This window comes from Amblyomma americanum, chromosome 5 (genome assembly GCF_052857255.1).
Source record: "Amblyomma americanum isolate KBUSLIRL-KWMA chromosome 5, ASM5285725v1, whole genome shotgun sequence".
In the NCBI taxonomy this organism is placed as follows: domain Eukaryota; kingdom Metazoa; phylum Arthropoda; class Arachnida; order Ixodida; family Ixodidae; genus Amblyomma; species Amblyomma americanum.
In genome coordinates, this window is record NC_135501.1 from 170142408 (window position 1) to 170166006 (window position 23599).

General features: G+C 44.6%; 1 protein-coding gene across 1 annotated transcript; it reads right to left on the bottom strand.

The window, feature by feature from the left end:
- Positions 1-3160: 3160 nt before the first annotated feature.
- Positions 3161-23252, bottom strand: LOC144135266 (uncharacterized). The gene is made up of 4 exons (XM_077667992.1): positions 23149-23252; positions 14045-14098; positions 7379-7564; positions 3161-3319 (listed from the first exon to the last, which is right to left on the bottom strand). Exons 1-4 carry the CDS (start codon positions 23198-23200, stop codon positions 3273-3275), a joined length of 339 nt encoding a protein of 112 aa, XP_077524118.1. The 5' UTR covers positions 23201-23252; the 3' UTR covers positions 3161-3272.
- Positions 23253-23599: the final 347 nt, after the last annotated feature.

The following is a 23599-nucleotide window of genomic DNA, read 5'->3' on the forward strand; positions in this document are numbered from 1 at the left end:
GTGCGGGACTGCGCAGTGGACCAGTGACTCAGCAGGGTCTAAATCTCACTTGCAAAATAAAGCTTATTTCTCTGTCTGGCTGCACAAGGCTTTGCGTCCGCTATAACTGGCGCGGTTTGTTTCCCTATGTCCGGTCGTGCGCCGACTGTCAACGTCGCAGACACATTCCCCGCTACTCAGTCGCCCCGCTGCAACCTTTGCCTTGACCTTTGAGGCATTTTGACCGCATTGGTATCGACGTCTGCGGAGCGCTTCGGTACATTGCTACAGGAAACCACTTGGTCATCGTAGCCTTGGGTCATCTTACACGCTGCACAGAAACCGTGTCCCTCCATGATACAACGGCGCCCCACAGCGCATCATTAGTCCTGCATCACTTCGTCCTTCATCATGGATTGCCACGTGAAGTGCTTAGCGAAAGGCTGCCGATTTGTGGCCAATAACGTGCTTTATCTTGAAGCCCCTATTCCTCCTTTATTATCTAGATTTCAATTCCTAACTGTTCAGACGTAACTAAGGATATATAAATGAGATTTACACCGCTGTTTGTCTGCTTTTTGTTGCCAGCAGACTTCCTTTTTTGGAGTCCACTGGCTTAGATTTCATACCCCGCAGGTAGTTATGGTACAAAATTTGCTTGATTCTTTAAATGTTCTTTTGTATAACATCCTTCCGACAAAAACCGGTGCGTCCACTGTAGAAATTGTCTGTGATGACATTTTCAGGAAAAACGCTAAGCTTTTACTAACCTGTATTTTGAGTGAATTATTAGAAGACCATTTACAAAGCCTACCTATTGGCTTAAAGATGGCTACTGACGCCTCCCAATGGGACGAAAAGGCAGGGGCGGGAATATATTGCCCGCTTCTTGACTGGTATTTTTTTGTGCGGTTCCAGACTATACCCAAATTTTACAAGCGGAGTTTCTGGCTGTGGTGGTTGCTCTTCGCAAACTAGAGCCATCTTTCTCTTCAGTGGCTGTTATTACAGACTCTCTTTCTTTGTGTTCGTCCCTTGCTCCGTCTATGGATTCGCCAATCTTGAACACCTTCCATTCCTTACTCCTTCCGCATTTGAGCCTTGTTCGCATGATATGGGTGCCAGGGCTTAGCGCTTGTGACACCCAGTGACGTTGCGGACTGTCTGGCAAAGGCATCCCTCAATGGCCTCGCGCTACCTACCGTTCCGGCTACAGCGTACATTACAGCAGCGAGGTTTCGAAGACAGAATTTGTTAAGAATGACAACTGGATCTCTTTTAAGATCTGATGATTACCTGCACTTGGGGTATTCGTGGAGCAGGCAATCATGCCATTCACGGCAGGTTGAGGTATCTTTATGAAGGCTCCGCTGCCGGATCCCATCCATAAATTTTTATTTGCACAGGTCTGGATTGGCGCTTAATCCCGTCCGCGTATTCTGTGGTGAGCACGAAACGATAGACCACTTTTTGTTTTGTCGCCGCTTCACCATGATGAGAAGACGGTTTCTAGGGAAGCCACTACAACAGCTTGGCCTTTGTTTGAGCAGACCAGTCATATTGTCGTTTGGAGCCAACATACTTGAGTACAGCCACAAGTCTGTTTTTACCGCCGTCCAAATTTTTTTTAATGGAATCATATCGGTTACCTTGGTAATTTTTTTCTTTTCTCAATATTATTTTATTCTTACAATTATCAATATCATTTAACCACTCGGCTATAAATATCAGTGTCGATCTCCTGCGTGCGTTATGCATTTCCTGTTTCATTTCGTAGTTCCTTTTTGTTTACTTCTTCCTTCCTCAGCATTCGTTTTATTTTCATCCAGGAAATATTTATCTAAATAACTCTATGTGCCCCCAATTCTTAGCCAAACTCCATGTGTGGGCATGTGCAAGTACGAGGGTAACTACAACGTGTTTTTTTTTTTTGCCAGGTTATGGAATATTTTCTGCAACAATGTAATATCCCTCACCGCAACCTTAGCAGCCATCGTCCGCATACCATCGGCATGACAGAACGGTTTAACCGCACGTTTGAGGACATGCAGCCAACGCACGTGGCCTCTCACCATTTAGTCTGTGACGTAGACTACCCTTCGTCAAATACGCCTATAAGAGCGCCACGCAGACCCCCACTGGTTTCCCAACGTTTTTTTTTCTCTACGGCGAGAAGCTTTTACTGCGCTCGATACTCCCATTCCCTACAGCCTAATACGTCAGAGTAAGGAACCATCTCCGAAGCTTCCGAGCACGCTGAGGAGTGCAGTCACCTCTGACAGTTTTCTACCTCTCCGCCTCCTCTACTTCCGCGTACCTTCTACCACACTCACTCTTACTTCAAAACTTCTTCCCAAGTATCCGGATGCTACCACGTCCTAGAGCACAAATTTCCCGTTCAGTTGCATTGTCTAACCGTTGAAGCCCGCTACAGGTCTATCGAAGACATAATCGTGAGATCGCACATGAGTCCCGTCTCAAGCAGTACTAAGACCATTGTGTGCTTTCTTCTTTACATGCAAGTATGGCTTACTATGCAACTGGGCGGGATTTTAAGGAGGAAGGTGGGCAGGGACGGAAGCCGCACCGTCAGCGCTAGGCGCGAGATTTATGCGTTGACTGTCGGAGCTCGGTCTGCAATTTTTCCAGCTCTTCCTTTGACTGTCTTACCAGCGCATAAAACCTGTTTCAAAGTAAATACCCATATGCTCATGGGATGCTTGAACCTTCATCCTGGTCTGGCGCCTCGCTTGCGGGGGCCCATCAAAATACGTAGAAGCTGCTGATTGTTTGCAAGTAATCACTGCTTTCCTTACTTGGTTCAATTAAAAACGTGAAAACTCTTCATCTAAAGGCGTGACAACGTATCTACCAATCTGGAGCGAAAGGAGAGGCACAGGGCTCATTATATTTGGTGTCTGTTCTGCACAGCCTGGTAAGCGAAGTGTACACGGCAGCACATTGTACTGAAAATTCAGTTGTCTCTAGTGGTCTATCTTGGTCCACAACAGAGGCAGAAAAGTGTTACAGTTCATTTCAGAAGCTTAAGATTACTGATTTTTCTTGCATGTGAAGAGCAATTAACAACGATTCAAATTAAAGAGAGAAATGCACCGCTAACAGAGCTTTCGAACTTAAAGGTGTACAAATGTACACAAAGATAGTTACGAGAAAAACTGCATTTTCATTACTCGCCAATGTGCTAAACCATTTATTCGCTCTGGACTATTATGTGTAACATACTATGGTACTGCAGCATAAGTCCTTTGTAGGGCCTCCCCACATGGTCGTCTCTAAGCAAAGCCAACGCATGATTCTTTAGCCTCTTCTTCACTTTCTCCTGAAATCATAGAAAGTAAATGTGTTTACAAAATCAGCAAGAAATAAAACTTACAAAACACCTATGAGAGAGAAAGCGCTGGTGTGTCGTATTAGCCTGACAGCCTTCAATGGCACGTTATCTGCAAGGCCAGGCGACTTTATCCTAATAAAGTGAAACGCCAAGAACAACCCCATCGTTGATTATATCAATATGAAGAAAGAAATTAATTTTCGTATAGAATGGCCAAAGAAATTAAAACAGTATATTGGTTAGCGCGTTTACTGAAAATGGTAAACAATGCCTTGCGACCGCTAGACGCCGCTGAGAGTGCCCTAGGTTCTACGTCCGCAGCAATTGCCTTAGCAGAACCCATGTCATCACGTAACGTTCTGGGTACTGCGCGCCATGGGATGCCGCCAGGTGGAGATTTACAGTGAAGCCACCCTTAACATTGTCGGACAATTTCGGATGAATCGCGCCGATACTGGCGAAAACGTTTATTTCCGGTGCCTTAAAACAATTGTTTCTCGTAGCGTCCTTGCTCGGTACTATATCTACGGGAGTGGCCCAATTCCGGTCTCTTCAGCAGCTCTTCATTGGCTACAACACTTCAGATGAACGCAGAAGCGCTGCACCGCGGGAATGACTGTGACAGCAGAAGCTTCACCTTTTTTCACCGTTATATTTTAAGGTTAACATAGCGGTGTTTCACGAGGAGCGCTACCGTGTTGGAGTGTTGTATATTCGAGTTGACTGCGCACTAAGAAAAGCTAAATTCGCAGGTCACACCAATGAAAACTCAATATGCAACTGCTTCTGCCACCGCCATGATATCAGTGTAGTCTATTGGCCCAGTATAAATTTTGTGTAAGCAATATAGTTCGTAAACGTGCGTTCTTCAAGCTGATGACAAGATTCTGGAAGCTATCAGCTATCAGACATGAAAATCACTTCGCACCAAAAGCGGTTACTGTTTAGCAAGTTCCCAAGTTTCTGCACCACATTGCAAGAGCTCTATATCGAACCACAAACTACCGCAGCGCATTTGTATTTTACTGTGTTCGTGCCGCATAATGTTGTTTACAACCCGCCCGCATTCGGAGATGGCATAGAGACGCTGCTGTTCGCTAAGTTTATTAGTTCAGGCAACACTAGCACTACACCGGCTTACATTTCAACGGCAAGAACACGAAGTTACCGAGGTCATTCCACTCGAATGGAGAAGGGCCAAATTCTTGAGATTATAGATTTGTTAGAAAAAACGTTAGTGCTAGTTAAGACAAGTCCCAGTAGAGGTGTGAAGGCCTCCCCTTGAAGAAATTGTATTTTCTCCGAATATCAAGATCTAAAGTCGCATTAAATTGGACATTTTTAGAAGGTTATTGTTGAGGAACCGTTCCTTGCCGAAAAATTTCTCTTGGAATGTGGATGGATGGACACGGCTGAAGCCTTTAAATCGGGCGGTGGCTCAAGCCACCTAGCCATGACTGTATTTTTAATTTTTAAGACTGTATTTGTAATTTTTAAGACTGTATTTGTAATCTTTATTTCTAATCCTGTATTTTGTAATTCCTGTCATTAAGTATTGAGGTGCCCTCTCGTGTCAAAAAGATGTACTGTGTATGACGTCATTTTGGTTCGAAATAGAAGCGCCTGAAAGGAGGCAAATTTCTCGACTTCCGCATTTTTTTTCAAATTAATTTGTAGTAAAAATATTGAGACACCATGAGAACCTTTTTTGCATTGTTGTCTAAAGCATTGTTATAGCACTGTTAGCGCTAAAGTTGAGACTGCTTTTGCGTTATCCTTTAATTTAATTAAAAATATCCAGATTTGTGCAAAAACTGCCACATTGAGTACCTGGAAACGCCATGTTTGCAACGCCAGGAGAAAATACTAAAATATTTAAATAATCTGCCCATTCAATTAGTTTCACTTGTAAAAAAATTGAAGAAGTACTTATTGTTGGCGAGAAATGACTTTTTAAAAATGCAAATTCAAACAGTGTTTCAATTTAAATAGTGCTATAACAAGGTTTCAGAGAATAATCCAAAAATGTTCTTTCTCAGAACTGACATTCCTAGTTTGCCTTAAAAAATGAAGAAGACGAAAGTTTTCTCGTGTTAAGTGTTAAATTTTGACCCAAAATAGCGTCATCCACTGTTTATCGACAAGGCGTCTTAAGTCTTGACCACATGCGGAGAGAAACTTTGTTGCAAGAGATGGTTCCTGAACAGTAATTTTCTAAAAATGCCTAGATTAAGGCGATTTCTTACACTTTGGAGCGTGAAGTATGAAGACAAGATATTTTTTTTCAAGAAAAAAGGCCCGTACGCTTCTATTGGAACTTAATTCAATTGGTACGAATTGTTTAGCCAAATATAAAATGTCAAGTATTTGTTCCGTCTCCTTCTGCGCAGAATTACCCGCTGACAACAGGTACCATAAAGAAGTTCGAGGGAGAGACGTTGTTACTATTATAATACCTGGTTACTCTATTTCCACCTAGAGAGAATGAGCCACGCTAGAAGAAAGAAAGGCGGAAACTTGAGCGAGCAAGAGAGATACATGCCGTAGAATTCCGTTATTTTCCGCTGCGCAGCGCAATCCCACCGCTAAAATAAAACCTAAGAAGTTCACCGCTACCGCCTCATTAGCTGTTTTCTTACTGTAAGGAAATAGGCAATTTCAGAGTGGTGTCCATAAAATCTTTTTTCCCGTAAATTTACAAAATCTTGCGTCATTGCAGCACCTCCAACAATAGATCTTAGAGTGATTTATTTTTCTTAAAAAAAAACAGGATACATTTTGCCTACGGTAGAGAGAACCTTTCATTGGTAAATTTTGAGACTCGAAAAATTTTTCACAAAAGTAATAAGTATAATCACAACGGAAAGAGGACCATAAAAATCGAGAATATGCGCAATATGCGTCCCTATGTCCGAATAAAGTTTTCAAGGTAACGAAACTGTTCCTGCCAAACCTTCCGGTCACCAGAAAAAATCAATTTTTCGCGCAAAGCAATTGGGTTACTCCACAGTGCAGCGAGGAGATCGAATTCCAGGCCGTCTCTTGGAGAAAACTGCGTTCGCCACACTGCCAGTAGCATGGAATCGTCCACCTTCAGAAAGCCCCGAAGAGTAGTGGATCTCCTCGGTAACTACGAAAACAAAAGTTACCGACCGGCACCTGTCGATATCAGGGCGGGGTGGAGCCTAATCTCACTCCCATCTAAAATAAGACGAATGCACGCAATATTCTGGCGCAAAGCTGTAACGTGCATCTACAAGGTCATGTGTCAATGCTGCTAAATCGCGAGAACACCGTTGTTGCTGAGAAGCGACACTACGAGAGAAGGACCGCACCTTTGATGGCTTGCTTCAAGAAATACCTCTGTGTTGAGAGGTTTTGTGCCAATTTTAAAAATACTCCCTCTCAAGGTTCAAAAACAATCTCTTCTTATACTGAAGTACACTCTTTTTGCAACCTAATAAATGCAGTTGCTTCTCAAGAAGAGGCCAGGGCTGTTAAAAACGGGGTACTATTGCGCAATCGTTGTAAATTAACAGTTTGTGTAGGCACGGTAAGGAAAGAGATAAGGAAAAAGCGGTTGGCGCATCTAGACAGCAGAAGCAAGAAGACCGCAGTATCTAATACTGGGAAGTAGCAAAGCCGATAAAAAGTTTAGGTTTTATGAGGTGCACCGTCTCAAAGCGAGAAGGGCTGTGAGGGACACCGTAGTGCAGCGCTCCGGATAATTTCGACTATCTGGGGTTATAACGCACAATGACATCGCACAATACACGGGACTATAGAATATTGCCTTCATCAAGATGCGACCGCTGTGGCTTGCATCGAACCCGCATCTTTCGGGTCAGCAGCCACGAACCATAATGAATGAGCCAGCACGGCGGCTTCGAGTAGAAGTGCGTATGCTGAGTGCGTATGCTGAAAATATGAACCAACTACGTGGTCCCTTAGCGGGTGGCATAGAATTGCGTTTATTTTTTTACACCGCAAAAAAAAAACTCAGTGCAATGTGCTGTTGTACTCGCTGCACTGAATATTTTCACTTACCTTTGCAATACATTGAGCATGACGTGCAGTTTGGAAAGAGGTTGCCATTTTTTTTGCAATTTTCCTCTAGGCGGAATGTGAAGCAGTCCTTTAGATCGACGTCATAATACCACCGCACTGCTTTAAAATTTGTCTTTCCGCAAGGAGTTGGTGTCACACAGCATTCCCTTTTTTTAGCTTCGCAGTCTAGATGCACAGGAACCAAGAATTGTGTGTCATATTTCCGGAAAAAAAGAAGAGCCTGAATAACCGTTCCATATGGCAAGACTGAAATGGCTAAAATAAGGAAATCTATACATCGACATCGAAACTGTATTAACCGAGCATGCAGCTACGAATAAAACGGGTGTCTACGGAAGTAGAAACAGGTAGAGGCAATTGCCAACATATAAACTTCAATCACATTATGGCCGATTTTTCACAGTTAAGGAGAGATGCTTCGTATATACGAAACATGTGGCAGGAGTACTGTCTCGCGTATAACTTCACGTGTAACCACGAAATCCCGCCTCGCACTATATATACTCTATTTCTTTAAAGACCCCAATCCATGTATCCGAAACTGGGATCGCATTCTAATGCATGCGGCACACATTGCAGTGCACCTTAGTTACGGTATATTGCACATTAATGTAGGGGAGTGTGTGAGAAAACGGGAGACAGGTAAAGACGCAGCATTTCGTCATATCATCATCATCATCATCATCATCATCATCATCATCATCATCAGCCTGACTACGCCCACTGCAGGGCAAAGGCCTCTCCCATGTCTCTCTAACTAACCCCTGTCTTTTGCCAGCGGCGCCCATCTTATTATGCCTGCAAACTTCCTAATCTCATCCGCCTACATAACCTTCTGCCGCCCCCTGCTACGCTTGCCTTCTCTTGGAATCCACTCCGTTACCCTTAAGGACCAGCGGTTGTCTTGCCTTCGCAGTACATGCCCTGCCACACCTCATTTCTTCTTGATTCCGACTAGGACGTCATTAACACGTGTTTGTTCCCTCACCCACTCTGCCCGCTTCCGGTTTCGCTTCCGCTCACTTCAAACCTATAATTTTTCTTTCCATGGCTTACTCTGTTGATCTTAACTTATACACCGCATTAACTTATATTTTGTTACTGCCTGATAACTTATAAATGCAAATTTTATTAACTTGATATTTGGCTAGGTGCATGCATCATCAAGCTTGCTGCCGGCGGATCTTTCAAGTTGGCCAGCTAACACAATGCACAACGTTCAATGAAAATTTTTAGTGCTAAGGCACTAATCTGATGTGTAAGCGGCGAGTAATATCTTGTGATATTTGTGGATTTGTAACAAATATAACAAATAAATAAATATAAATCGAATAAATATTCACGACTCGCATTCGAACCCATGGCGGCGCGAACAGATCAGCTTATTTAGCCACTGCGCGAGAGCACTGGGCTATCGGCAGTTTTTCTTTATTGCATGGAGATAGTGCTGGAAAATTACGCCAAAAAAGACCGTACCGCCCCCCCCCCCCTCCCCCCCCCCTGCATTACCCTCCTTTCCAACACATCAAAAGCCTGGGAGGCACACACATGCATCCAGATAGGGGAACCAGCTAGGTGGCTCTTCCAGGGCAGCATATATACTCTCCGCACCAAAGCGCATTGCTAACGAAACAAAAGATTTCGACGACCGTGGTGATTCGGTGTGGCGGTGCATGATGCGGCTTTTGCAGAGACTAAATAGATTCAGCAACATAAAGAGATCATAAGGCACAACACAGTTTTTCTCCATATGAAAAAAAAAAACGGATACTCTAGGGTGTGATATCAATGTCCTTCTTAATTGTGTGTGTTGTAATATGTCTCAGAAGAACATAGCATCAATGCACAGAATAAGACAACGGTCAATTGTCTCTGGTGTATTGCACAGGCGGCAATTCACCGTTCATGGCGCAAATACCTCCTTATCATAAAGCCATGCGTTGACAGGAAGCGTGGATGTGTGCAGTTTAATGAAGAATGTTTTGGTTCCAAGAGAAATGCACATTTCCTAACGTGTTTTAAAACACTGGTGTCAAACAACTTCAGAAAAGGTTCCCGATATAACGGTACCGAAAACAATTACTCTGTAAGTGCCTGAGTCGTCTGCCTTCTAGAGAGGCTGTACAGGTAGTCTAAATAAAAGCGCACAGTGAGAAAATTGAAGGTGTCAGCAACTTGCGTAAAGAATCCCCATAAAGGCGCCTCACGCGTGTTTCCAGTCGGTGCGAATAGGAACGGCAAACGAGCACTGAGACGCCTGATAAGCAGAGCTACGAAAAAAGGCTATCTTGCCAATTTGAAAAAGAAAACGTGAAGTAACTAATACACGAATAAATGCAAAGGCCTATTCCATGAGACATTCGAGAAAAAAACGGGTTATCGCGACGCATGGGTTGCCATTGGGAACGCCGTATGAATGTAGCAAATACTCTGGGCATCCCCTGCACTTTCTTCCTCGCACAGTGGAGAAACTGCAGCACATAGACGAGTTTGGCGGATGAAAAAATGTTGCAGACTTGAACCCGAACAAGCACTGACCCATCGAAGCCTGGGTTTGTCACCTCATAGAAATTACCATGTTCTAAGTGATTTTTCACCCTTTTCTGACCTGAAATCATTACAAATCAGTATCCTTGCTACTCGCCGGCAACTAGAATTGTTAAGGTTTCTGCAGTGTGTCGCTAATTTGCACTATCGAATCTCAAGCGACTGGTACTTAATGAGTGCCATACCATCGTCAACAAGAAGTTATCCTTATCTTAATTTTTCACCTTTCTTTGCTCGCACTAATGTGTTTAAACAGTTTATTCCCGCGCCCCATCGAACACTGGAATTCATTGCCTGGTTGAGTGTGTTCCCTCCCTATTGAAAAATTTATACAGGCCATAACTGACTCGTAATCTCTTTATTTACTGTACCCATGCTCCCAATTTGTGCAATTTTCGTTAAGTATCCAACATTGACGTTTAACTTTTTTGCTACCTAGTGTTTAGTTTTTGAATGTCTATATCCACTCCTGGATAGCCACTGTAGGGGTTGCAGTATGTACAAACAAATAAATAAGTAAATAAATAAATAACTAAATAAAATACCAGTAGGCTCCACTGTTGCGAACTTGGAGAAGAGGAAGCCTTAGGTACTGAAGGGTCCCGCGGTCCCAGCTTATGCCACCAAAATGACTTGGCGTTGTACCCCAATGACCCAACCGAAACCTCTTGGATATATCGAAATTAAGAGCCACACCTGATGCCTAAAAACACTGTCAACTCAAACGTAATGCCTCAAGCACACTCTTTTTGTCAGAACAAAAGAGGGCGACATCATCTGCTGAGGCTAAAATCTTAATTTCACATTGCGCCAGCGAGAAACCACAGATAGTTGCGCTGTTTATAATACTGAGGCATAGTAGTTCAATATATACGGCAAACAACAAACATGATAATGGACAGCATTGGCAAGCAGATAATTTCAAAGAAATAGGTTTGGCTAGCTCTTGGGCAACAATTAGCCTTGTATATGACTCTTATATCACAGACTTATGCCCATAAAATATCATCTCCAATATTTGCATGTTCTAAAGCTTCAAACAAGAAATCGTGATGGACTTTATCAAATACTTTAGCAAGGTCAATATGAATTACAGGTACTTGTCTGGTCTCATCGGATACTGTCTCTGATGCTGAACGCGCAATATGAATATGGGTTTGTGTGCTGCGTCCTCTGACGCCTCAGGCCTGATGCGAGCCTATTAAGTCATCGACAACTAGCTGCAGACGATTGCAAAGAACCTTCGTAAAAAGGTTGTAATCTACATTGCAGAGGGAAATTGAACGACATCTCTCAACTTTCTTCAACGAATTTGTATATGTGGTTTTTGGAATTGATACAGCATGCCCAGAATACAAAGTGTGTGTGTGTGGGTGTGTGTGTGTGTGTGTGGGGGGGGGGGGGGGGGGGGGGGGGGTAAACAGCCAACATCATAAGAAGCCTGGAAAACCTCCATCAAAGCAGGCGCTAGGCAATTGGAAAACTTTTCTTTAGCAGTCGCTTATAATACCAACTGGCCCAGGAGATATCTGAGCCGTCAGGTCAAAAATGGTAGATTTAATTTCGCCCGATCTGATAGGTTCCTCCGCTACAACACGCTGCTCAGCGTCAAGTCAAGGAAAGGCTTCGAATAAGCGACTGTTATCTGATCTCACATTTATGCCCGCACAATCCCCCAAACAGCTTCCGATAATCAACAAAAAAAACATCAATAATACCAGGACCATCGCTGCATGTGCAACCACCATACTGAATTTCCAATATTTCTTTAGCAAGAAGAGTCCGCCTTTGATCGCTCAGGGCGCAACGAGATGGTAGCTCATCCAGAAACCCACGGGACCTAGACCTTATCAAGGCCCCCTTGTATCTTTCGGTTTCAAACTGCTGAAGCTCTGCTTGTACGGCAGAGATATCTTCTACATAGGCACCTGGGCTAATCCTCTCTAACTCATGTAGCTCAACCAAAGTACTGCCGAGTCCTCGAAGGTGATGTCTCTTCAAGAACACGATTCTTGCTGAGGCTTCAATAGCCAAGTTCTTTGTTTCTTCTTTAAATAAGTCCAATTTTGGCAAAACAGATATCACCGCGTGACCATGTGTCCTGCAAGCAAGTAGAGACAGCGTGTTTGAAGATTTCATCTGAGAGCAGACAGCTATTCAGCTTCCATAGCACCCATCAAGGATGGAGCATGCGCCGACTGTACCCCCCTATCTGATGATACACCATGCAGTGATCACTGAAGAATATGGGCCGCACCCAGTTACGAAAAACGCTGGATAACATGTCTGCTGAAACGTAAACCCTGTCAAGCCGAGCACTAGAGGAATGAGTGAAGTAGATGTTATGTCCCTTATAATGCCCAAAATCCACCAGATTGTATTCGCATGCCAAATCAGCAAGTAAAGAAGCACTGGGCTCACAACGCGTACTTAGCACTGCTCGGTCTTCATCCCTACTAACACAACAGAAATCACCCAACAGCATAATTTTACGATCCGTGCACAAATGGTCGACTAGTGACAGGAAAAATAGCCCTCTAACACGCTGCTTTACAGGGGCATAAACGCAAATAATTCGTCACTGTACGCCCGAAATTTCAATGTCACAGCAGATAAGTCGCATGTCATCATTTGCGCGATACGACACGGCAGTAATCCCCAGTTTGTCGGCCAGGAACAGCATGCACCCTCCTGATAAGCCTGTCGAGTGACTAAAGATAGCAATTAATTATTAAAGAAAGGCTCGATCGCAGCTTCAGTCTTCTCATCAGAGGCCAGCTTTCTTTCCTAGATGGCTGCCACACTCACACCTCATTTCTTTAAAAGATGCCGTAACTGTTGTTGCCTCCGATGGTTAAGCAAACCGCAACTGTTAAGGGTAACGCCCTGAAAAGCTGCGACGCCCGTTATTTTTGGTGCTTGTCTTATTGTACGCCATCCCCTGTACTGGGGTGGCCCGAACACGCCACGTGTTAAATTGCAACACTCTCTCGCGCTGTGCATTGCACATCGTCTTCTTTATCAACAGATGCTATTACAAACTAATATTCGCGCTCTGAGCTATGTGGCCGTAGCGACAGAGAGATGCGCGCTGCATCCGTTGGCCTGGATAACGTTGTGACAGAAACGTGGCACTGGAGCATAGGCCACTGGGGTACATTTGCTGAATTCGCATCGACGATGAAAAATCTGACGCGCATAACTGGCCCCCTAGGTCAGTGGGCGTCTGAATCTTTCTTTCAAGTACGTGGCGGTGGTGTCCACCTGCAAAAACCTCTCTTTCGCACAGTAATTTGTGTTCAGCAATGTGAAACCGCCCACCAATTTTGAATTACATTTCATACAAATAGAATGCAGAAAATGCAGACAAAGGTTCTCCTTGTTGCGCTCCTTTCAACCTGTACGGCGCCGAAGGCTAAGCTACTTGCTTGAATATTCGATCACCGGCCAGCGTGCTATCATCATTCACCGCTCGCGAGGAGCAACCGACTAGCCCAATCCGGCCATCACATCAGGAGAAGGGCAAGAAGTTTAAGGCTTTCTGAAAATTTTCAAAAACTTGGTTTGCAGTAATGAGATGAAAATGACGCTCAGATGCGTCTTTTATAAATATGACATATTACTGTTTGGTATACCATTCTTAGGTAATAATCTACCGACACGCATGAGCTTTTTCATTAAATCTCAGACAGACTCCTCCATCCTCCTGCAGCAAAGAGCGACAAAGAGCTGCAAAAAGCTGCACGTATCATGGCTATATCCAATGCAGCATGCAATTTGCTTTCAGTCGGATATGCGCTTTCTTTTTTACCGCTTGTTCTCAATAGTACTGTAGGCATCGCACTTCTGCAGTACAGCCCATGAGCGTACGGCGAGAAATAATACCGAAACATTGTGACAGATGACAGCTTTTCTTCCGGGTGTCGTGTATCTCAGGGTCCTTCGCGCTTGCGTTGCTTCAAAAATTCATCAGCCGCGGCAATGTATAAGCTTGTTTGCAACCTACTCCATTATGATCCGCAACAGCTTCTAGCCATCGGAGCTTTGGATATAAGTATGCGAATAATAAAGCACTAGGCGGCGCATATGGATCATTACCTTTGGTTTTTCCTTGCGGCTCCTGGGCATGTGCTTCCTCTTTTTTAGCAGATCCTGAAAAAATATGCAAGTAAAAAAGCTTAAAATATATATTGAGTGCATTATATGCGCGAAAAAAGCATGTTGATACACCGCTACCTTCATTAGAATCTCGCCACTCACAGATAGCATTGGTATACTTTGACGTTGTCTCTATTTAGGTATTGGGTATCCTCAAAAATTGAGGATTGAAAGTACGAAGTAAAATGAGTAGTGTGTATATTTCTTACACTACTGTAGACCATTCCCGAAATAAGTCTCTTTTTCAGCACCACTGAATGAACTAAAGATCTGGTTGCTTGCCTCGGTGGTTCCTACGTCGACAACATACCGTATATGGAATAATAACCTGCATACATTTGCCGTATTTTGCAAAGATAACCAAGCAAACGTATTCGTTTGTTAATCTCGCATCGGAGTATTTATGGCGCCCATTTAACTCTAGGACGGCGTGAAGTCAGAACTTTTGTCCTCACCTTTGGAAGACTTTTGAGCTCCTGAGATGCCGTAAAAACCCCACTATATGCTGAGAAGCAAAACCGCATGATGGCACTTTTGGTAAAGAGAATACATATGTGCAAATGACACTGACACCGCTAACGGCTAGAATCTTCGGAGGCATTCGGTAGCGGCCTCGCCCCGGATGGCGCGTGAGTTAGACAGCGGAAATGATTTCTGCATCGGAAATGTGCATTCCTGCCTCCCCTCGCATTTTCTAATGACATTTAAAAGCTGACGACGAAGAGAAGTCTGTATCTGAGGTATTTGATAAGAAAAACAACAAACCTCGAAATATATGCGAAAAACAAGTTGTAAAAACGTTAGCATACAAAATATCTGGTGTAAACAAGATGGAATGCAAGGCTGCAACAACGGGATATCAGACGAAAGACCCCATCACGCATTGTTGTTCCGGAATTCTACATCAAAATAGCGGAATGCTCTTCCTACTTCTATGTAGTTTCCTAGATACTACAGCTTTGGCACTCCAGAATGGTTGCGCTCGGCTTGGCGGCCTGAAGTCGTCCGGAAACTGTGGAAGGCAAGATTAACAACTGTAAGCTAATCCGCGCGTCATCTCTACATGAGAAATTCATGCGTAGGTCGTCCTTTTTGTTTTGTTTGCTACGCCACTCTTACTCTCCGTGCTCATAAGTAGTAAAAGCTCGCGGGTGTGCAATTCTCCAGAAACGATTAGATTTATATCGCACTCGAGGGAATAGTTTTTTCTTATAATTCAGCAAGTTTTCTACTGGTGCGAACAGACAAGTGTACGAAAACGCACAGAGGTATTGAACACGCAAATAATAAGCGCGTTCCTGCATTAAAACGACTGCCTTCCGACAGCCATAGGAAAACCAAAGTTCGGTCATTGGAGCAGATAAAGCAATGATATCGTTTGTCTTCAGAATCTTGGATCTCTCGGGTAGGTGAAAGTGGATAACAGAGGTATTGCAGTAGGGCTGACAGAAATTCTCCTTTAAGTAGTACATAAACCAAAATCTTTGTTATACAGTACGCACTGGTATTTTACCATGATGGTTAAAATCTTATCGAATAATAAAAATTTTTACCAGTGACTGATGCCATTAATTAGGCTTGTTTACTGGATCCAGACAGAGCAACTAAAGCAAAAAGAGGCTGACAGAAGAGATGCGGAAGGACACAATGAATTGCCCGCCACTCGTATATAAGACGGAGGGACCTAAAGTAGTGTACGCGAATCCATGAGCGTGCTGACATGCTGTGGCCGTAAACTTTCGACAATCATTCCATGCAAAAAATGTATTTGAACATTATTGTGGTTTGTGCAACACGCTTTTAAAGAAGTCTCCATTGGAGTCAATACCGAGTTTCCTACGCTTCTTGAGCTATTCGAATAGGTTAGGAAAAGTTTTTTACTTTTCTGCCACAGCTCTAAGCTCCTTGATATTGGAGCCCTGAATGCATGGCCTCCACGTTATCCATCCAGCGTCCTTTTAGTGTTCTGTTGACACGCGGAAACAGGAAAAATTTGCATGGGGAGCGGTCAGGGGAGTACTGCGGACGCAAAAGTACAGTAACGCTGTGCTTAGAGAGAAATAGTATGGCGTTGAGAGCAGTGCACGGCCTTGCGTTATCGTGAAGGAGGCTCGATTGTCCGGATGCGCATTGGCCAGGGTGACGGCGTCGCAAGGCATCACGCATGCATTTCAACACCGAGATATAAAATTCTTGGTTCAATCTCTGCCTTTGTGGGACAAACGCGTGGCGTATCAAACATCTGGCATAGAAAAAAGGTCCAACATTGACTTTGTTTTTGACTTCACCCGCCGCAGCTTTCTCGACGCCGGAGAACTTAAGACACCCTTCCGGTACTTTTCATTTTCGTTTGAGGGTCGTACTTAAAGCACCCTTTTTCTTCTTCAGCGGCGATGCTATCGACGAAGGCAGCGTCCTTGTCTGCCTCGGAGACAAAGTGAGCAAATACTGATGTACGCGTGCTCTTCTGGTCCTGTGTAAGGGAGTGTGACACTGAACTGACAGTCGGGTGTCTTTTCCCTAAGTCCTTATGCAGAATTTGATGCCAAGGGCGTCTGATAGCATATATGAATTGTAACATTTTGCTCTTGCTGCATGACTTCTCTGATCCGAGCCACGTTGTCTTCATTCCGTGAGGTTCATGGGCGCCCCTGTGCTGTATAAACGACACAGAAATACCCTACGGAAAGCGCCATCGGTATCTGGGAGTAATCATCAACCGAAATCTATCATGGACCTCTCATATTTCATATACGAAAAGGGACTGACAGCGATTGCTCACGTTTTAGCCTTTCTTAGGGGAGTCATGGGGAGTGTCAGTGCGGTTGATGACGCAGCTGTACAACGATTTATTCATGAGATTCCTTCGCCACAGCCGTCCTGAACTTGTAAACATTCTAAAAACAAACATACGAAATCCACAAAGCTGCAACCGTACGCATTGCCCAGGAGCATTTAGTCCCTATTTACCTGACAGCTTACGCACTGAGAGCACATTTTCGACACCCATCTCCCGGATTTCCTCTCACTATCTTGCCAGTCTTCTTATCGCACATCGTTCACAAACACCATTAAAGGGGCTCTGAAAGGGGCTCTAATAAAGTTGCGGTATGCCTGGGATGTTAAAGCACGCCGCTTCACGAAATATATCCAGCAAGAATTTTTTAATTCGCTTTGTAGAAACACCGTTATCTGTAGTCAAAATTCGATTTTCCGCGTCTTCGCGCTTTTCCCTCTCCTCTCGTCACTTTCGCACGCTGGAAGGTCGGCGCTCCTCCGCCGGCTCCACCTCCGCGGGAGAGATTCTTGGCCCGCCGGAGCTACGCGGCTTACTGGCCGAGGCCCCGGTAGCTGCCTGACGTCTGAATCTAACCAGTAGCCACCTCTCAACATGTATACGTAGATGCGAGCGACGGAGGAGAGGGCGAGCATGAAAATGTTGCCGGAAAGGGCTTGCCAACTTTCACGCGTTATTGTGGGTTTTATGTGGCTCAGCTGTTCATGAAAACACAATGGAGTCATTGAGCAAGTTCATGTCCTCTCCTCGGAAGGTATTTCAAAGCCTCTTTCATGCACGTCGCGCCATTCTGCCGTCCCAGTTTACACCCGCCTCTAGACCATCCTTGCCACTTTGGAGCCTGCACAATCCCCATGCGCTTCTTTAAATACCTTGCATCAGGAAAAAGACCGATTTATCGCCGATAGAGCTAAAACGATTCACTCTTGAATATTTCTATGAGCACCATGTAAATCCCGTGCACATCAAGATCGACGGCTCAGTGTACCCCATCAGTCCTCGGGATCCGTGGTCATCCCCACAACGACTACTGAAATCAGAGTTAAGATAGCTCACCAGACTTCTTCGACGGGTAGAGAACATACCGCTATTCGTGTCACCGTTGAACACATCAATCAGTAGCGCCCTCAGCGGTGGTCTATTTTCACTGATTCAAAAGCGACCCTCCAAGGCTTACAAGCTGCTCTTCGCTGCGGAGTCTATGGACATCTTTTGGTAGAAATCCGGCAACTACATCAGTCTGCCATCAATAAAGGGCACGATATTATCTACCAATGGCTGCCAGGACACAGCGGCATATCAGGCAACCGCCGCGCGGACGAGGCCGCGCGAACTGCTCACCACGACGGTGATTTTGTGTCGATCCCCATTTCGAGATCGCACGCAGTGGGCAGGCTTCGCGCACTTGCGTGGGACATCACGCTTGCCGCGTGGTATTCAGGCCAGTTTTCGAATTCACGTTTAAATTCTTTGGACCCAAATCTGAAGCTCCGGCTTCCATCCGTCTTACCACGACGTGAAGCAACGTTGTTGTGTCGCCTGTAGCTTGGTGTAGCTTTCACCAACCATTACTCTTTCTTAATCGGTATGGCTGATAGGCCTGCGTGTGCCATCTGCGGGTGTGACGAGACTATACATAGCCCACATTCTTTGTGAGTGCCCTGCCTACAGTGCCGAAAGCCTGTCTCTCTGCCGTGCGCAGGAGCGTCTAGATCCACGCTCGCTGACGCAAATGGAGATTCTCGGCCACTGACCGCGGCGATCGTCGCGCCGAAGGCCTCCAAGGCACTGCTCCGCTTTATAGGTTGTGACTTTACCGAATGCTTGCTGATTTTGCATAGCGACTTCAATTTCCTCCTACTCCTTTTTCTCCTTCATTTTTTATCACCTCACCACTTTTCCCGAGTGCAGGCTAGCAAGCCAGTTATTCTTCCGGTTAACGTCTCTGCCTTTCCTCTTCTCCTCTTCCTCCTCCTCCTCATACTGCCCTTTGTCGTATTCCACCGACGTTCTTTCCGAGACAAAGCTCTTGTGTAACTCGAACACTCGTTCCCGCGATAACGTCTCGTGGCCGTACGTAAGCCTCATGACGAAGCTCATACATCTGTGTGGTGCTCTTTCCAAGCATCAAACGAATGTATACTCGTATGTTAAAACACTCCTCAAGGTGGTCATCCACTTTGCCACAGTCACTCACAGTAGAATGGGACGTAGGCTGCAGGCAATGTCGTTTTACGCGACACAGCGTATAAAGCTCATGCGCTCGAAGAGCCGTCGGCGTCGTAGTTGTGAGCACCACGCGTCGGAAATATTCGGGGGTGGCGAAAACTCCACGCACAATCAATGAAAATAAAAACGGGGTTTAGGTCGGCAATCGAACCAGGGCCTTAGCCGTTCAAGACTAGGACGCTTCCACGATGGCTCGACGTTTGAACATGAATAAAGGAGTGTCTAGTGAATGCGCGGGTTTCTTAGAAACCTGTCTTCCAGATCTGTACAGAGGCTTATATGAGTAATTATGAGCATGTAAATTACAGATATCAGAATTCAGCCAGCACCATATGTTTCATGTTCATATCCTCCGTGCATGGCGTGCAGTCGTATCGCCATCGTGTGAGGCCCACTGAAACCCTCCTTCTTCATGCGCGCCGCTGGCCCGGCAGATGGCCCGCACGGCGTAGGAGACCTTTAAGGTGACCTAAGCCTATGTATGAAAAAAAACTAACCTAATCTCCTCTCTCCTAATCCTATGTCAGCGCTCCTTCTCTCAGCTCACCCGGGCGCCGACTGCGGCGGTACCTACCTAGGCAAGGGGAAGCTAGCAGACGCCCCCAACGCTAGCCCTTTCGCGCGCAGTAGACCACGCGTGCTTTTTATGTCTTGGCTGCAGTCGAAATGAGATCATGAGAGATTTAAAAAAAATATTTGCTCAGATAACTGCTCCCTCAGGGCTCTTGTCCAGCCATGGATAGGTGCTGAGGCTACCTTACCGTTTTTTGGGCTTTTACTATTAACTATTTCCAGATTTCCTCTTCTCTGTTTTTTTTCCAAGCAGTTCAATATTTTAGGCCATCTATACCATCGACGATTTTTATAATCCTAAACATTCTACGGAAAACCATTTTTATACTTGGCGCTTGATGGCCTTCGCTGCCTATGTGCCATAGAACACAACACGACACAACACACAACACAACACACAAATAACTGCTCCTAGCAACGTCACACTGCTTTATAGAATTATTTCTGTACTGTAATCGCTTTGATTGTGGTGCACGCGGAGTAGGCGGCGTGCGCGGCAGAGCTGGCAGCCCATCCTGTGAGTGTTGTTTCCCAACGCTCGAGCTTTGGCGCGCCGTGGATACGCTCCCAAATCAAATGTTTGTGGCCTTTTCTGTTTTCAATTCAGCCGCAGTGAGACCAAGACATGGGAGACAAAAAATTATAGTTACTGAAACAACTGCCCCGACCCATGTTGCACTGCTTTTTCGGAGCCATTTGTACCCCGATAGCTTTATCGCAGTGCACAGGGTGTATGTGGCATGTGCGAGCGAACTAGCGGCACAGCAGTGAACAATCTCGGAGTGTTGTTTTTCGACCGGTAACTTTTGCCCAATCTACTTCAAAATTTAACTCCGCCAAGAGCAAGTTTATTTAGCTATGGTTTCGGGCTGTGGACCGTCCTTCAACAGGGTAAGATGATGCCTGAACAAAAAGGTCCGTGTTTTCGGAGCTCCCCCACGAGCACGCCAAATTTCTTCCTCTCTTCCCTCTGTCGAAACACCTTCGTTATGAAAGTGGCGAGTTTGACAAACTGAAAGTTACTCTGCTACAGAGCGGCTTCCAAAATACCCGTGGTGGCGGTGAAAAGCCTTTATTTAATGAAAGAGGTGAGGCTCTTTAATACCCGTGAGCGTGAGCAACGAGAACCATACTTTATATTTAAGTTTAATACGGTGCAGGCCTGCATAAATGATAATCCTGATACTCTCCACACTTTAGCGGTAAGAGATATACTGAAATTCGCAGCCCCCTGACTGTATCGTGATCAGGTCCAGCCAATTTGCGTGCTTTCTTCCAAATTGCGCCTTTCTTCTCCGCCTACCATTCTTTCCTAGCACATTGCCAAGCACTACAGCTGAAACTATTATGGCCACAAACCATACTACCCCGACGCCCCCTTCCTTTCTTCCTTTTTTTTTTCTTTTCTCTGTTTTCCAAATTGAACTAAGAGAGCGCTGCTCGATACAGAATTGTTGGACAGTAGGCCATTGCAATATGGAAACGTGTGTGATTTCGCGTTTTCCAAATGTCTAATTAAAAGATGCAAAAAGTACTTTTCTGCCTGTTTTTGTTTTTCAGCTTATTGGGCGCCTGCCTTAGTCACTTTCTTTGTGTTCTTCTTCTCTCTCTATAAGCTTCTTGGGAAGGGCCCTCTTTGTTCCTTCAGAATGGCACACATGGCGGAAGTGCTCTTCTCACGAGCAGCTACGGGAGATATAGTGCTCGATCTCCGCAGCGCCCGCCTGCGGGATCCGCTTTACACACGGCGTCTGGCTATTCTGCTGCACTGCCGGTACGGCCGCGTCGCCGTCGTAACTTACTATTCAACTGTCAACAACTGCACCTTTGGGGACCGGGTCGCGCTCCGGTGCATATGCGCGCTGCGGTGTTTTCTCCGTTTTGTTCCTTGCTTGCTGCGTTCTTATTGTTTATGCTATTTCTTTTCCTTGTGTTTGAACGTCTCACTTCCGCTGAAAGAGGCCTCCCTCAATAATATTTCTTGCCAGCGTTTCCTTGCAGGCAACTACCTCACTCACCTCCGCCTTTTTTTTCTCGTACGCTCGCTTTGCAGCCCAACACTTTTCTCTTAATCGACATGATTAGCCTTGCCTTTCGCTGTTTGTCTCTTTCGTCATCTCTTTGAAGGTCTAAAGAAGAGCGGTAATTTTCTCCTGTTCAACTGCAATCGGTGCTCAGAAAAGATATTTGTGTTCAGACATCATCTTACCCCGATGAAGAACGGACCACCGTCCGAAGCCCTTGGTAAATAAATTTCTTAAAGCCTACTTCAACTCTTCTCTCTCCCTCTGCATATATATATATATATATATATATATATATATATATATATATATATATATATATATATATATATATATATATATATATATATATATATATATATATATATATATATGGGAAAACCACCAGAAATGAAAAAAATAGCAGCATTTCATTCACTACGTTTCGGCTTGAAGACCAGCCTTTTTCAAGTTTTTCGACAATGGAATGCGTGTCTGTGCATGTGAAACTATTTGAAATATATTATTATTAATTTAATATAATATGCAGTCTTACGACATGTAATTGTTTTCTTTATTCTGGCCGTTACATCAATTGAGGTCCATTTTTTGCTGTGTCGACAGAAGCCTTGTCTTAGCCGACTTTTTCGCTTTGATTTCTTGAGGGTAGTCGTCGAGATCTGTAGTAGAGTCTAAGCGTGCTACCTTTGATACAGGCGAAGCATACAAAACATTGCATTTACCGCGAGGGTTGCCAGCACTGCTACGTGCATAGGCTGTGATGTGACACGCCCGTAATTGGACACGCTGTATTTTCATTGCGGGCTGTAAAAAGACGGGTGTCTACAGTCCTGAAATTCACGGAGACAACTGTGACGGCAAGTAATCAAGTATGCGGCCAGTAAACTACTCGATGGCATCAAATGTAAATACAGCACGAGTGTTTACGCAAAAACAGTATATAAATTTGGAATTGCGCAACGGCAACACGTTATCATGAACAGTTTTGAAAATAGAACTGCCGTTTACTCCTCAGGGACTAAACTTTTATTAATTAGGTATGCATAACCAGTCGCTACTGCAACGGTATTTCTCGGAATTGCAAGTATGAAGCGTTTAATTTGAGTATCCCGGTCAGGCTTGTTACGCCCCCTAAGGAAAGAAGGCATCGGCTAACCACATATTAGCCGCGCCCTGTGACAGCTAGCAGCGACGGCATTATTGAACGCAATTTGACATTTAAATAAAAACAGGAACGACCGCCGCTGATGGTTAGAAATATGTCTAAAAATTAAAATTCGACATTTCATTTAAAATGACCCGGTAATGACTGAGAGCAACGTATATACGCAAGTTGAGCATCCTTAAAGAGATTTTTCTCTACTAAAACACAGTAACAGGGACATCGGCACACGACAGAAGAGGACGTTAGCAATGCTTACCCTGCATGAAAATAACGCTTAGAGCGACAACGAGCAGAGCTGGAGAGTTCATCTTCTGGCAGCGTTTGGAAAGGATGGGCGTTGTGAGTTTTTATAGCCAGACACTTACGTCGCTTTCATTGTTGACATTCACAAGTGTTCTTGTTGTATGGTAGTCAATCAATACCAAGGGTTTGAAGAAAAACGTTACCCACAAAAGCAATAACAAAACGAAATGTGCCGGTAAAAAACATGACATGAATATATTTCATTCTGTATCCATTGAAACGTTGTGACACGAACTATGAACTTTTCCTTAGAGTGCTCAGGCATATCTGCAGTGTAATGAACCGAAAGCCGTTTCTCTTTTTGCTTTACAGTAAGAGATATCAGACATTTGACAGCCTACTATCTTCATGTAGACTGCACCTAACGTCGCTATTAATTCCGCTTTGTCTTCGTTGAAGCACTG

Coding starts and splice junctions, on each gene's coding strand:
- LOC144135266 (XM_077667992.1), bottom strand. CDS start 23,200: ATGAACTCTCCAGCTCTGCTCGTTGTCGCTCTAAGCGTTATTTTCATG. Junction 14,099..23,148: donor AAGCGTTATTTTCATGCAGG/GTAAGCATTGCT, acceptor ATATTTTTTCAG/GATCTGCTAAAAAAGAGGAA. Junction 7,565..14,044: donor GCCGCAAGGAAAAACCAAAG/GTAATGATCCAT, acceptor CTGTGCATCTAG/ACTGCGAAGCTAAAAAAAGG.